General features: G+C 40.1%; 6 protein-coding genes across 8 annotated transcripts in view; 4 read left to right on the forward strand and 2 right to left on the reverse strand.

Moving 5' to 3' along the window:
* Positions 1-1,811, forward strand: LOC117568718 (uncharacterized). The gene is made up of 2 exons (XM_034249535.2): positions 1-616; positions 677-1,811. Exons 1-2 carry the CDS (start codon positions 106-108, stop codon positions 1,744-1,746), a joined length of 1,581 nt encoding a protein of 526 aa, XP_034105426.1. The 5' UTR covers positions 1-105; the 3' UTR covers positions 1,747-1,811.
* Positions 1,812-3,454: 1,643 nt separating this feature from the next.
* LOC117567364 (probable protein phosphatase CG10417) lies at positions 3,455-7,017 on the forward strand. Its single transcript, XM_034247307.2, has 5 exons — positions 3,455-3,594; positions 3,871-4,173; positions 4,239-5,405; positions 5,461-5,994; positions 6,051-7,017. Exons 2-5 carry the CDS (start codon positions 4,063-4,065, stop codon positions 6,450-6,452), a joined length of 2,214 nt encoding a protein of 737 aa, XP_034103198.1. The 5' UTR covers positions 3,455-3,594; positions 3,871-4,062; the 3' UTR covers positions 6,453-7,017.
* Positions 7,018-7,202: 185 nt separating this feature from the next.
* On the forward strand, positions 7,203-8,906 carry LOC117567367 (BTB/POZ domain-containing adapter for CUL3-mediated RhoA degradation protein 3). Its single transcript, XM_034247309.2, has 3 exons — positions 7,203-7,298; positions 7,360-7,764; positions 7,831-8,906. The coding sequence occupies exons 2-3, from the start codon at positions 7,596-7,598 to the stop codon at positions 8,553-8,555; spliced, it is 894 nt and encodes a 297-aa protein (XP_034103200.1). The 5' UTR covers positions 7,203-7,298; positions 7,360-7,595; the 3' UTR covers positions 8,556-8,906.
* Positions 8,907-9,041: 135 nt separating this feature from the next.
* On the forward strand, positions 9,042-9,434 carry LOC117567368 (intraflagellar transport protein 20 homolog). The gene has a single exon (XM_034247310.2). It carries the CDS (start codon positions 9,042-9,044, stop codon positions 9,432-9,434), a length of 393 nt encoding a protein of 130 aa, XP_034103201.1.
* LOC117567365 (INO80 complex subunit B) lies at positions 9,416-10,570 on the reverse strand. The gene is made up of 2 exons (XM_034247308.2): positions 10,455-10,570; positions 9,416-10,396 (listed from the first exon to the last, which is right to left on the reverse strand). Exons 1-2 carry the CDS (start codon positions 10,468-10,470, stop codon positions 9,465-9,467), a joined length of 948 nt encoding a protein of 315 aa, XP_034103199.1. The 5' UTR covers positions 10,471-10,570; the 3' UTR covers positions 9,416-9,464.
* A 446-nt stretch (positions 10,571-11,016) lies between these two features.
* The window catches only part of LOC117570103 (uncharacterized), a 32,801-nt gene continuing 28,447 nt past the window's right edge, over positions 11,017-15,370 (reverse strand). The window contains exons 5-6 of one of the 3 annotated variants that reach the window (XM_052004596.1): positions 13,109-13,304; positions 11,017-12,046 (exon numbers count right to left, since the gene is read on the reverse strand). In XM_052004596.1, coding sequence (XP_051860556.1) covers positions 11,445-12,046; positions 13,109-13,304 — 798 coding nt within the window. In that variant the 3' untranslated portion in view covers positions 11,017-11,444. The other 2 variants (XM_052004598.1, XM_034251560.2) reach the window with 2 other exon arrangements.

Here is a 15,370-nt window from a genome sequence, read left to right on the forward strand (position 1 = left end):
ATCACGAATATAACTAAACATATTTGTATGTCAAAAGCATTATTTTGAAGTCTTTGTAAACTATTTTATTATTTTTGAGCTTTAGTTGTTTGTTAATTTCTAGCAATGATATCTGAAGTTCAACCTGGGGACTGTCTGTCACCGAACATAAGTAGTGAAGACAATTTAAAGGAGAGTGCAACGAAGCAATTGGATACAAAATTTACACCTAAATCGTTGCAGCAGTATTTTATTGACAATCAAATATTTCCGAATCTCTCATGCGTTGACACAGATGAAGAAGAATCAACATTAGATGATCCCAAATCATTACGCCTAGAAAATAAAAGTTTGTCTTCGGAAACGCTGTGCATTAATAATTACGGTTGCCCCAAGAATAATGCGGAAAGTGTCTCAATAAGTGTCGCTAACAGAAGTTCATTTTATTCGAGTGCAGCAAAACAACATGCCCAGAACAAAACATTGGTGTCGCATCAAAGTGCCAAGATTGACATGGCTCGAATGTATGAAATGGTACAGGACATTACAAAGTGCAACTTTGGGAGGAATGCCCCATCAAAGTCGGACAGTATTTCGGTGGCTCACCATTTGGCAATTGAGTATGGTCGGCCCCTAAGTAATATTTGATTTGAATTGGAGTATGTTATATACACATATTTATGATTTGTTTTCTTAGCTTCCACAGAGTTGATGATCATCTCGATAAAAAAGTTTTGGTTCGATAATTTGGAACTGAAAATTGGCGATTCTTTTATGCATGTCGATCGATATTTATTCCTTTATCATTTCAATGCTTTTAAAGGGAATCCCAATCTATACCTGGAGCTACCCAGCCATAAAGTGCCCATGAATCTAATGGCCAAATTGTATCATTGGTTTATCGATGATAATTATATGTTCCCTCTCGGTGATGATTTCTTAGCCATATATGAGATGGCCAAATTCCTTGACTTACGTCGCCTCTTAGAACAGTTCTGGTTTACTTTTTCAACGAGTTCAAGTGAGGGATTTTGGGAACAAGGTGCATTTAAGGGCTATCTAGATGCACGTCAAATGCCATGCCCTGATATGATGTCTATTTTTCTAACTCGAATACGCAAGTGTTTTCTTCCACTAGTCGCTTCCATCGAGTTTCTTCAGTTGGATGTGAACGAGTTGATCTTTCTTTTTAAACTGGATACTATAAGTGTCAACTGTGAGGACGAAATATTCTTTACTGCTGTGCGTTGGCTAGAGTACGACTGGTCGGAGCGTAAAAAACACATTGTAGAGATCATGAACCATATTCGTTTTCGGTTGATATCGCCCTGGCTGCAACGATCCTTGCTGTATCATCCGGAGAACCAAATGCTCCACGAGTTGGCCGCCAAGGATGAAGTCAAGGCCTTGCTTTGGGAAGCGTGTCTGTTTGGAACAGCTATTCTTGGTGCCAAAAAGTTTCCCGATTCTTGTGACAAATTGATAATGCATCATTACAATAAAGTTATAGAAATGCAACGTTTCTGGGTCTATTGTCCGGGCGTTCCTCATCACCATGATATCAAGTGCACGCAGTTCCGGCCGCTTACCTATGAAACATTCAATCATTTTTTAACTTGTCTTCAGTCGAATAGCCAAACTTTTATGGATACAATCAGGTGTTCGCCTCAAAAACAGTGGGTTAGCTATGAATGCTGCAACAGTGATCGTAATGTAAGCTGTAGAATTATTCCTCACATGTATAAAATGTCACGAAAATGTAATTAAAAATATATTGAAAAATATATAAATTATTTGGACACATATTGGCATTTCCTGGGGTCGCGAACGTACGTTCGTACGAGTTAAATTAAAAAATAAAATCGAAAACAAACGTTTGGCTTAAATGCAAAACTCTGCGAATTTGGACGGAATATTCTAAAGCAATAACATTACTTTGAAAATAGATTAATATAGCTTTCTATCATGTCTATTCTCAAGAAAATATCTCCATTTATTTCTTTTTAATTTAATTAAGTTCCGGTCGCGAACGTACGATTTTTCCATGTTGTATTATTTATTAAATTTTTTTTTTACCACAACTTTTTTGATTAATAACTTCATATTTCATAAAAACAAACGGATTTAACTCTATTTAATGTGTCTAATAACATTTAAAGCAAAAAGATAAATTTTTATTAAATATGAAATATGTACTGAAATTTATTAATAGCAAGAAAAATATGTAATAAGTAATAACTAACAAGTAATAAGTAACTGCAAACGACATAGTTTTTTCAAAAACAAAAAAAAAGTTTTTATTTTTTTAATCCATGCGACGCTAGTAAAAATCGACATACTATATAGTATGCTTATAGAAAAGGTCGCGAACGTACGCTACTTTAACAATCAATAAAAAAAGATTGGTTAGACTAACCCCAACGATTTTTTATATTCAAAATATATATACCAAAATAACTTAACACGCGAAGTTTCATCCTCCTGCTTGCACCTACGATTTGAATATAGATAAGAAGCAAAATAAAAATTTACAGTTAATTGAACATTTTTTCGCTCACTTTGCATTTTTTATCTTATTATTGGATTGCTATTAAGAGATTTGGTAGAAAAAAAGCAAACATATCTTATGTTTTCCTTGTGAAATAATTAAACAAATAAATGCATATAATGATGAATGTTTTGCAGGCAAATTTTTTTATAAAAACAACGGAGATATGCTACGGATTCATTGTATTATGAAAATTTGGATATTTCTTTATGACATTATACAAAAAAATACGATGAATGTGAAGATTTTTTTTTTCGGTCGTGGTTTACCATTTTCAGGAAATGCCCATATGACATAGTTTAATATAACATAAAATCTTGTGAAGTCCGTTTTTTTTTTTTTAATTTTTATAAATATATATATAACTACATCCAGATAATGATAATGTATCTACGATAATGGTTAAATCCGATCGAATTTTCTTGCATCTGACATTTTGAATAAACAAACGTTAATACTGGGTTCATGTCCAAAATATACAGCACACCGTATTCATGTTTTAGGCAGGACCTCAACCAACTAGTGCAGACTGAAAACGATAAGTGAATAATCGGTATCGTTGTCTACAGACTTAATATTGTAATTGATATATAAGAACAGTTCCTAATAATACTAGAATAGATAATTTGCGCCTACATTTTGTGTTTAAAATGTCGCACCCTTGTACATATTTTCAAAATATACTATAGACAGTGTTACCTGGTGACACTTATCAGAATTTGTATTTTGGCGTATTTTCCACTGCAGTAAACCGTATATTAGAGATATTCTGCTTTAAGCGGATTGGATTTTGTATATGCTAAAATAATTTATGCAATAATAAATAAATTTAATTTATGAATTTGTAAATGAAAACACCTCTGCTTATCAAAATAAATCGATGCTTAAAAACATTCATTAAAAACATCGATGAATCGACTCTAATCGGTCAACGATGTTTCTCCACCTCTAGTCGGCAGTGCAGAATTTTTTTTGTGAACTCTCAACCAAGAAATTGCACTGCTCTTGTAATTTGCGCAAAAGATAGCATTTAATCTGCAAACATTTGGAAGCGGCAGGCGTGTTAGGTAATGTATTAAATTAAATAACAAAATTAGTTGTTTATTTGAGGCTTTTGCCAAAATCGTGTGTGCGAACAAAGCGGTAGCGGCGGCGACGCTGGCAGCGGCATCGACAGCGGTGGCGGCGGCGTGGTGGGAGATACACACGACACGACGTCTTGAGTGCAGGGGACGCTAACGTGAAAAAACGATATAATTTGTAAATTGCTAGCTAGTGAATTGCCAATTGTTGACTGAAAGAAGAGAACTGACAAATTCAATCATTTGTTTTCATTTCGACAGCAAAAAAAAAACGCAAACAACCTTTGACTGCGGCGCTTGTTTTTTTTTTTGTTTTTTGTTGCCGGTGGCGCGAAAAGTGAAACAGCTTGTGAAGCGAAATTGCGTTGCGTGCGCGCGTGCGTTGGCCAAAAGCAAGCAAGCAAGCATCGATTTTTCGTAAACGAGGCGCAGCAGCAACTGTAGGATATCATAATGGGTGCCTATCTATCGCAGCCGAAAACCGACAAAGCGTCCACTGATGAATCCAATGAATTGCTCGTCGTTGGTGCAAGTTCAATGCAAGGCTGGCGCAACAGTCAAGAGGTTAGTTATTTTAGTTGTGGTTGTTGTTGTAGCCCTAGCAACAATGCTAATGTGTTTTCTTCCAGGATGCACACAATGCTATACTAGATTTTGATAAGAACACATCGTTTTTCGCCGTCTACGATGGCCATGGCGGCGCTGAAGTCGCTCAATATTGTGCTGATAAATTGCCAGAGTTCCTCAAAAATCTGGATACCTACAAACGCGGTGCACTAGAAAAAGCACTTAAGGATGCATTTTTGGGCTTTGATAAAACCCTGCTTGAGCCGACTGTGGTTACCACATTGAAAATTCTAGCCGGTGAGCATAATATTGTTGATGATGAGGCCGATGGTTATGACGAAGAGGATGATGCAGAGGAATTGGCCGAGTTACATGAAGAAAGCCATTTGCCATTGAGCGAAGTGCTCGAGAAATACAAAGGTTTGCCACAAACCCACGATTTGTCTCTAATCAAATCGGCTGCAGTTGCCGCCAAGCTGTCAACAAGCTCATCGCGAGGTCGACGCGCTGCCGCTGTCGCCGCCGAGGCAGTTAATAAGGCGGTAATGGATCCCACAGCCAAGCCGGTTGGTTCCTCGACCTCTGCGGCGGCTGCAGCTGCTGCAGCAGCCATCAGTGAAACCGACGGACCTGGTCCCAGCTGCTCGGGGAGCAGCAGCAGTAAACTAGACCAGGAAGATGAATCGACTGTCAGCAGCAGTAGCAGTTCGAGTGCCAGCAAAAGCAACAATTCACCAACTGTTGCCAGCAATAACAGCACTAATGCCACAAGCAACATTGTCAACACTAAGGCTGAAGCAAGCAGCAATAAGCAAGCTGACGTTGCAACCACTGAGCAAAATGGTGTTGTAACCTCATCGGAGGCCAAGGCAGCTGTCAAATCGGGAGCCGAGTCCGATACAACTTCGGAGGATGCAACTGTCTCGGGCTCTAGCGATGTGGCCGACAAAAAGGCCAATGGTAATGTGGAGGCAGAAGCTGCAACAGCCAGTAAAGTTGAGCCCGCTGACATTTCATCGACCAGTAAAGAATCTGAGAAATCTGCAAAGAAGGCAGCGTCCCAAGAAGATGATTCCACCGACGATGATGCCGATTACGATGAAAACGCTGCGGCTAAAGCTCAAGAAACTGCCGCTGCTGAAGTTTCTTCGGACGAAGACATGGATGAAGATGAGGAAGATGATGACGTCGACGACGATGATGATGAGGATGAAGAAGACGATGATGATGTAAGTAATCCTCGAATTAGTTGAAGTCTTGTCTAATACATCCAATTAATTGCAGGATGAGAATGTAAGTGACGAAGACGACACCGATGAGGATCAACTGGCAAATGATCAGTTCTGTGCCAACATGATTGAAGAGCCTGGAAAGGATAGTGGTTGCACAGCCGTCGTTTGTGTTCTCCATGGCCGTGACTTGTATGTGGCCAATGCTGGTGACTCGCGTTGTGTGATTTCACGCAATGGCAAGGCCATTGAAATGAGTCTAGATCACAAGCCCGAGGACGATGAAGAGTCCACGCGCATTGTCAATGCTGGCGGACGTGTTACACTCGATGGACGTGTCAATGGTGGACTCAATTTATCCAGAGCTTTGGGCGATCATGCGTACAAAACGAACCTCGAGTTGTCAGCTGAAGCACAAATGATTTCCGCACTACCGGATGTTAAAAAACTCATCATCAGTCCGGAGGATGAGTTCATGGTTCTGGCTTGCGATGGTATATGGAATTACATGACCAGTGAAGAAGTTGTGAAATTTGTGCGTCTGCGTCTTAAGGATGAGAACAAGAAACTATCACAAGTTTGCGAGGAGGTAGGTCTTAAATACGTAGACAAAGTATTGTGTAACTCTTTGGAAATCTTTTATAGCTATTTGACAATTGCTTGGCACCAAACACAATGGGCGATGGCACCGGATGCGACAATATGACCGCTGTCATTGTAAAGTTCCAGCAAAAATTACAAGAACTGCCAGCAACTATTGATCCAACAGAAACGGAAGATGCGCTCCTTGCAGCAGCTGCCCTCAAGCTGAATAGTCAAGGCGAGCAAGTTGCTCTCAAGCGTAGCGCTTCTCCAGATACGCCAGCCGATGGTGAAGCAGAGTCCGCAGAGAATGACAGTAAATCGAAGCGAGCGAAGATTGAGAATAATCCGGAGAAAGCAAAGGATGACAAGGATGTTATCAGCAGCATGCCATCATTAGCAGCATCAGCATCGCCGTCAGTTGACGAACCGAAGGAGAGCAGCGTAGTCGTATCATCAACGTAAATTCTTATATTTGAATTGAACTTAAACATCCAACAACAACAAAATCGACACGACAATGTGGCCGAAGTGTTTTGGCATTTTACACATTATTTGAAACAACTACAGAAAAACAAAATCGTGCTCTTAGAGCACAGAGAGCAAAATAAAAATGAAAGTAAATTTCCAAATTATTTAACGCCAGCTATCTATACATAACGAATATTCATTTTGTATACATATACACATATATATTTTTTAATAATACATGAACCTATTCATTTTTATTCGTTATTTTTAACAACCCGTGGCAAAAAAGTAAAGTTTATAGACTCGTACTACAACAATTCATAAGCTCGTACAAAAACAAATACACATACTTTTTTTATCATTTCACAACAAATGTTTTCAAATATTTACAAATTTATATTTATAATGTGAGGAACTAATAAAACTCATCTTAAGAACACGAGCAAACATCTTTAAAATCGTAATTCCACTGCATGAATGTATTGTAATAATAATTGAGATAATGGCTTCGTTTTGCTAGCCGTATTTTTAAACTGTATTGGATAATAAACAAATGAAAAGCAAATAATAGTTTTAATAATATAATTTTATGGTTTGCATTAAAACTTGTACTTTTCCTATTCAAAATATTGATTAGCAGCGCCATAGTGTGGCAGTTTTTTTTGTAGCTCAATATAAATACTAAAAATACCCAAGCATGTGGTATTTTGTAATATGGGTATAAATTTGCTAATTTGGGCACTTGCTAGCCGTATGTTTGTGTGTACAACATATGGATATTGCATTGTGTATATAATCTGAAGATTAACGAGCAGATCTACGTCAGAACGAGAGTTTAAGGTAGCATACAAATTTCGGTTATTTTGTGAGACTCACAAATTCGCCAAAATTGATCCATTAGCGCAGAACACGGCGAGCGTAAGCAGCGCAAGAGAAGGCGTTTGCAAAAGCTCCGCAAAAGAAAAGGGCGTGGTGGACTTTGCGATCGTTGGAGCAGGAGCAGGCAGTGGAGGAGGATCAAGTGGCGGAGTGGCGTCCAAGACATTTGCTGTGAAACCTGCTGGTTACAATGATGATTATAATTGCATAGACAGCGACAATCACAACGAGGAACTTGTACTGCACGAACCCAGAGTCATGTCCGGGGATCAGAAGGTACTGCTTAAGGGCCACGCCTCCCAGTACGTTAAGCTAAACGTAGGCGGGCGTTTGTATTACACGACAATTGGCACGCTGACCAAACACAATGACACAATGCTGAGCGCAATGTTCAGTGGCCGCATGGAGGTCTTGACTGATTCAGAAGGTAAATTGATGTCGATGAATCATGTGAAGATGATAAGATAAATCTGATGGGTGCTGTGTATTGCAGGTTGGATTCTAATCGATCGCTGTGGCAATCACTTTGGCATACTGCTCAACTTCCTGCGAGATGGTAGCGTGCCGCTGCCGGAAACAAACAAAGAGATTGCTGAGCTACTGGCCGAAGCTAAGTACTATTGCATCACGGAGCTGGCTATGTCCTGTGAGCGCGCCTTGTATACGCACCAGGAGCCGAAGCCCATCTGTCGCATACCGCTGATAACGTCGCAGAAAGAGGAGCAACTCTTGATCAGTGCATCTTCAAAGCCAGCAGTGATATTGGTGGTGCAGCGACAGAATAACAAATACTCCTACACTAGCACTTCAGATGATAATCTGCTCAAAAATATCGAGTTGTTCGACAAGCTCTCGTTGCGCTTTAATGAGCGCATACTCTTTATTAAGGATGTAATTGGACCCAGTGAGATTTGTTGCTGGAGCTTCTATGGCCACGGTAAAAAGGTTGCCGAAGTCTGTTGCACATCCATTGTGTATGCTACCGATCGCAAGCATACGAAGGTGGAGTTTCCCGAGGCACGCATTTACGAGGAAACGTTGCAGGTGCTGCTTTATGAGAATCGCAATGCTCCTGACCAAGAGCTGCTGCAGGCCACATCTTCGGTGCGTGCGGGCGGCGTCAGCGGGACGAGCATGCATCAGTATACCAGCGATGAGGAGGAGGAGCGCACCGGACTCGCCAGACTACGATCGAATAAACGCAACAATCCCACTTGACTTTTGCATAGGCTGGCATTGCCACAGATTTGATGGCAAGATTGCGGTGCTTGCAGCCTCTGTTGGTTCGCTTCGTGATCCAAAATTGTTGGCTCGAGTATCGCATCATATTCGTTAGACATTTAAGAAATAACACAGCTGCATGACAAATTCCGAGAACACCAAGAGATTAATTGCAAACTCTACATTATATATTCTTTCCAAAATCTCGATTTAATTATATATGTAGCGACTATATCTACTGAAATAGCAGATCCTAAGCAACAGTGTAAACAAAGTATTAGGTCTCATATGTTACATTTAAAGTTTACAAGCTTAAATAATATATGAACATGTTGAAAACAAAGCAAATTTATCCATTATTTATGTTTATGTTGTATATAACGAAACTTCCTAAGGGGCGACTTGAAATAGTTACCATGGCAACGCGAGGCACAACAAAACAATTTTTGCTTTCGCTTGGAATCAGTTGTAATATTATCTCAAATGGAAGAACTACAGAAAGCGGGACTCTATATCGACGAAATCTATAGACTCCGTGTGCAGGATCCAAGAATAGCAAATCAGACAATTGAATTGCGACAGGAATGCCTGGAGTACTCGCGAAACCTACAGGAGCTCAAGAAATTCGGCGAGGACTTCTATAAGATATCCAACAATTTCGCCAAGGATGTGGAAAAGGAAAAGTTGCGTGCAATTGGCACACAGAATCAACTAAAGACGATGGCCAAGCAGCGGCAGAGCGAACAGCAAGTCTATCAGAGTCAGATACTCGAGCAGACGGTCGAGTTGGAGCGTTTGAAGAGCGAATATCAGTACTTGCAACGCATTGAGTCTGAACAACAGGATATCATTAACAATTTCCTAATGAATCAATAAACTCAACTAAACCTAAAATCATATTTTAATTTATATTTGGGCAACCACCAAATTTTTCCGATAACACGCTAGGCTGCACAGCGGCATATTCGTCTTGGAGCAGCTGTATATCTTGCGATTGCCACAGCCTGCAATTCCGCACAATTGAATGCGTGGCGGGGGGTCAGCAACCTGTGCTTGCAGCGGAAACTCTTGACCTGGTGGTACCATAATGTATGCGCCCTCCAGTGTATTCATGTAGGTTAGCGAGGGCAGCGAGAGTTTCTGTTGATTTTTCTGACGAGCTGCAGCTCGCTGCTTACCGCTCTCCTGTTTCTTCAGCAGACGCTCCATTGTCTTTTGTTTATCCTTTTCTCGGCGTTCGTCCGCTTGTTGTTTTCGTTTCTGTGACTTGAGCGCAGCCTTCTGAATATCCTCGGCCGTTTGTGGCTTCTCCTTCTCCCGATAGCCGCTAGGCAGTGCGATTAACTCCTCGACAAAGCCAGAGAGCGCTGGCTCAGCGTCCTGACTTCTTTCATACATGGCTCTTTGACGTGCCGTCATTAGCTTGGGATCCTTGATCTTTTTCAGCTCGTCATCTACATCCTCTAGTTTACCTGTCTCAATGGCATTCAGCCAGCGCTCCTCGTCGCTAGACGTGTCGCTGTTGCGACGTTTTTTCGCCTTTTTTGCATTCGCATTTCCAGCTGCCGGCAAAACATGGGGCGAAGTCTTTGTGCTGCTCGCAGGTCGTACGCGTTGAGTGGGAGGCTCAGACTCAATTGCTTTGGTAATTGAAGGAGTTGGAGTTGCAGACACTACTGCTTTCACATGTGTTGGTGTTGTTGATGTTATTTGTGTAGTTGTTGCAATTTCGATTTCAACTTCGGAGGCTACATTTGTTGGAACTGGCGACGAGGCAGACTCTGTTGGCGAGGCAAATCTTGCTGGTTTCTGGCGTTTACTGCGTTTGGAGCGACGATCTTTGAATGGGTAGAAAGTCAGATAATAGATTGATCAAAATGTTAATATTGTTGTTACCTTCTGTTTTCCCCATGCTTGCTGAATAATAAATAATTTAATGGCTTGGATTTGTTTTTGTTTGGCAAATACAACGTGACCGCAAACTCCTTTTCAAAATATACCAAAAAATAAGTTATACCAGCTACTTCTACTCGAAAAGTATGCAACAAATAATTTAAAATGGCAACGCTGGTAGACTTAGTTAGGATTTCGATTTTGTTAGCAATTATCGATAGTTTCATTGTAATCACATAATCGGCTTTTGAAACAACAACAACAATAATTTGTCTAGCTATAATCTTTTTTATTATTTATACTGGTAGTAAATGTTAGGACTTTAACTAAAATTTATGCAGTGATTTAAAACTGCAATTTTAGGCTGTATAATAGTTCGTTATTGACAAATTGTACATCTTTTGTCTTTAGATTTTATAAATTAATCCATATAAAGTTTAGCGGAAGTTGTGCCAAATTTGTTAATGTCGCATAGCTAGATATTTATTATATCCCCATGAAACAACGGCATTGAAATGATAATAATATTGCTTTTATTAATGCAGCAGTATAAATCTAACTTAACAAGGTTATTTATGTTTTTTAATTGAATTAAATTAGTTCATGAGAACGATGGTATTATTAATTTATCTAAATTTATCACATCGTCACCAGAGAATCAATATATTGTTTATGCATCTTTTGTTTTTATTCACTATTTTTTGTTTCGCTACACAATATTTTAAAACAGGAAAGTTCAGCTAATAGAAGATCATTAATCTGTCACAATCTTTAATTCGTATGTGTATATCAATTGCTTTCAGATTGCAGCCAATGCCATATTTATATATGTACATTTTATACATAGTTATGCGTTTATTATTTAATGAAAATAGGAAGAACTCGAAACCTAAACGATAAATTACTGGCCTTAGAGCTAGAACGCCAAGGCCACTCATCCACTTAGTTGCTAGTATTATGTGTATTATGTTATGATTACGAATTACGATTCGGCTACCAATAGCTGCTGGGAGTTATGGGTGGCAGATGATTGCCACAGCGTGGGAAATTGACAGGCACTGGCGGCAAGTCCTTGAGCGTTCCAACTTGAAAGACCAGATTCATGCCAATCACAATGTGATACTGAAAGTGACAGTGGAACAACCAGAATCCTGGATTATCGGCCCGGAAACGCAAAACGGCATATCCATTATTCGGAACTGCAACTGTATCCTTTAGCGAGGGCTTCAGGTACTGTCGCTCCAGCATGCCGCGCTGATCCAAGTCAAGGGCATGCTTCAAATTCATGCGCTTGATATTATCGTCTGGCGATCGACCCAATCCAAGGACATAGAAGGACGTGCCATGTAAGTGGAAGGGATGACTGATGTTGATCTGCTGCACCTCATCGACCAACACAACCTCAACAATGGCATTGAGGGGTATATCGATCTTGTGAGTGCACTGACAATTTTCACCGCAGTCTGCCGGCCTGTTGTCCCCATTGCAGTAATACTCCTCGGGAATGTCCTTGTACTGGGAGAGCAGCGGCGAGGGCGGCGCTATGTACGAGACCTCATCGATCAACGATATCAGGTGATCAGCATCCGAGGCGACTATGAAAGGAAGTGGATTAAACTGGGCTGCTGGTTTGACTTTCCAATGCGAGCTGTTTCTGGGCAGGATTTCGCATCGTTTAGGTTACGGAGTTAATAACAATACACACTTAGGTCTAAACATAGCTTACAATATTATCAACAATATTAATGACAGCATGCTCATCATTCAGGTTTACTTAAAACTATACATACGAGTATGGTTAAGCTTAAGGGGTTAATAAATAACTGGAGCTGTAATATTTAGCGGGTAGTGGGCAAGACTAAACTGGGATTACTCTGAACTGGACTTAGTACCAGGTTACAGGCGGCACATGATCACCGCAGGTGGGAAACTTTGGCGGCACCGGCGGCAGGTCGGCTTGTGTGCCGATGTGAAAGACCAGATTCATGCCAATCACAATGTGGAACAGAAAATGACAGTGGAAGAGCCAATAGCCGGGATTGTCGGCACGGAAGCGCATCACTACATAGCCATTGTTAGGCACAGCAATAGTGTCCTTGAGTGGTGGCTTCGAGAAGTCGCGCTCTAACATGCCCATGCGATCCAGCTCCAGCGCATGCTTCAGATTGATCTTCTTGATCGATTTGTCCGGCGAACGTCCTAGCCCAACCACATAGAAGGCCGTACCATGTAAATGAAACGGATGGCTAAGGTTCGCCTGCTGCACTTCATCCACCAGCACAACCTCGACTATGGCACCCAAAGGTATGTCCACCATGTGTGTGCACTCGCAGTTTGGTCCGCAGTTGGGCGGACGATTGTCGCCGTTGCAAAAGTACTCCGGGGGAATGTCATCGATCTGGGAGAGCGGCGGCGCCGGTGGAGAGATGTAGGAGATTTCATCGACGAGGGAAGTCAAATGGTCACCGCTAGGCACAACTGTGTATGTGTGTTGTTAGCGAACAGTTTTGTGTGATTGACCATATGATTGACCAATTGGTTGTTGGTTGGTCAGTGTTTAGTAATACAAGTAAAAAAGTCAAAGTGTTGGTTAGTTAGCAAGCAAAGATCGAAAGAATCCTTTCAATGTTACCTCTCTTAATCAAACGATTACGTACCCAAAAATCTATTGTATGTGTTTGGTATGAACAAGGTCTTTGGCTCGTACACATAGAACCTGAAGGGCAGAAAGATCTTGACATCGGGGCGCTCCACTAAAACGCTATTGTCCACCTTCTTGGCGTTCTTCAAGTTAGAAACGCAAATAGCATCAGTTCGCTTGCGATCACAGATCGCATCCAGCGGGTTAAGTATCTGCAAGAAAGTGTGCAAAGTATCTTAAGCAAGGTAATATTTAGATAAAAATAATCGAAATCATGAAATGGGTAAAAAATATAATAAGACTTTTCAACATACTTATCTGAGAGTGCGCCTTAGTTGAATTGTAGTGCAAAACATAAAGAGATCATAGTTATAAGATAAATACTATATATAGAGTGTAGCATATATAGTTGTGTAGTGATAATAACATGTTGTTTAATTTTACACATTTTTATTAAAATTGATTTAAACAATAAATATACATTTAACGGCAGTTAATTGGGTTCTGTCCTCATGCTTTACAAATCTTCACTTTAAATATTGTTGTTCGTTTCGTTTTTTTTTTTTGCTCATTTTGAGACTCGTTTTGGGAGTCTGTTGGGAAATGTACAATTTGTTTAAACAATAGCAAATGCTTGATCGTCTCATCATCGAATGTTGCAGCTATTAAATATGACTGTGAGAAGCCAAATGAGAGCATATTTGATTCAATAGACCCTAGGCATAATTAGGCATTACATACATAGGTACAAAATAGTTTAAGCATAATACAATACATACATCATATTCATCATTTACATAGACACTTTTATGTACATTTTTTATAATATTATTATTAAAGATTTAGATATATTTCCATTCGCATTTCCCCGGGGGAAACTAGGCACCAGGCGTGTACTTTTCTTTTTTGCTTATCTCTTTCTTTTCTTGGCCCCCAAATACACATATATTATTAATAAGATTTAAATATACACTTTATACGCTGGCTTCAAGGATCAACAAAAAAAGGGCGGGGCTTTTGTTCTATGGCTGCTTTTATAAGTTTTTACATTGTTTCTATACAAATTTCCAAAACGGGGGCAAGTCCCAAGTGTGGCAAGGATTGCTTGAGGCAACTTTCAGGGATGGGGCAAGGGGTGTTTTTGCTGGGGGCAAGGCAAGCTTATGCGGAATACATTTATATATATAGAGAGATTGATCTATATAGACAAGTTGAAGTGGGGGGGAGCAATATATCATACAGGAGGGCGGCAGTAGGAGGAGCAGGAGTTGGCTGTGCTTAAGATCGCATATACATACAATACATACATACATACTCATTGTGCTGTTCGTTGTTCATCTTCTCTAAAAAAAACTTTGTACAAACTGTTCAGCTGGTTCAGGTCCTCTTCGCTTTCTGTAACTATTTAATTTCTGTTTACTTTTTTTGTTTGTTATTCTTCTTTTTCGTTGCTTGTTCTCGTTTTAAGCAGTTAGAGCCGAGGAGTTTGTTAGGGTCTAACTTAATTAATGGGTATGGGGGGAGTGTGATCGCCGCAGGTGGGGAAACCGGGTGGCACCGGTGGCAGATCCGCATTGGTGCCCACTTGCAATATCAAATTCATGCCGATCACAATGTGGAACAGGAAATGACAATGGAACAGCCAGAAGCCTAGAATAAGCAACGAGACAAAATTTAGTCAAATTCCCCACATGTGAAAATAAGTCATAATTTACCGGGATTGTCGGCTCGGAAGCGCAGCACAACGTAACCATTGTTGGGCACAGCAATGGTGTCCTTGGTGGGCGGCAGATTGTACTGTCTATGCAACAAACCGCGTCTGTCCAGATCGAGAGCATGCTTCAAGTTAATCTTCTTCACGGTGGAATCCGGCGAGCGGCCAATACCAATCACACTGAAGCCATAGCCGTGCAAATGGAATGGATGTGACAGGTTGGGTTGTTGTACTGCAGGAAAAATCAGAGGTTGTTGTAAATGTGTATAGGTATTGTATCTAACTATATTTATCCACATAATTGTGTTCCAAAACTGTTTCTATGCTTAACCTCAATGAACCGGTTTGGTTGAAAATTAGTTAGAGTCATAGTTGGGCTTTTTCTGACATGTTTAAGGTTATCTTTACTCAATGTAGTTGAGCATTTTATAATGTTTGTTATATACAAAAAGTTTGGAAAAAAAATCATGGAAATAATTCTTACGTTGTCCACATTCAAAATAATCATTACAAAGGTGAAAGTCCTATAGGTTTTCTAAAATCAGTATTTGTGGAACATTTCTT

The sequence above is a fragment of the Drosophila albomicans genome, chromosome 3, assembly GCF_009650485.2.
Source record: "Drosophila albomicans strain 15112-1751.03 chromosome 3, ASM965048v2, whole genome shotgun sequence".
Classification (NCBI taxonomy): domain Eukaryota; kingdom Metazoa; phylum Arthropoda; class Insecta; order Diptera; family Drosophilidae; genus Drosophila; species Drosophila albomicans.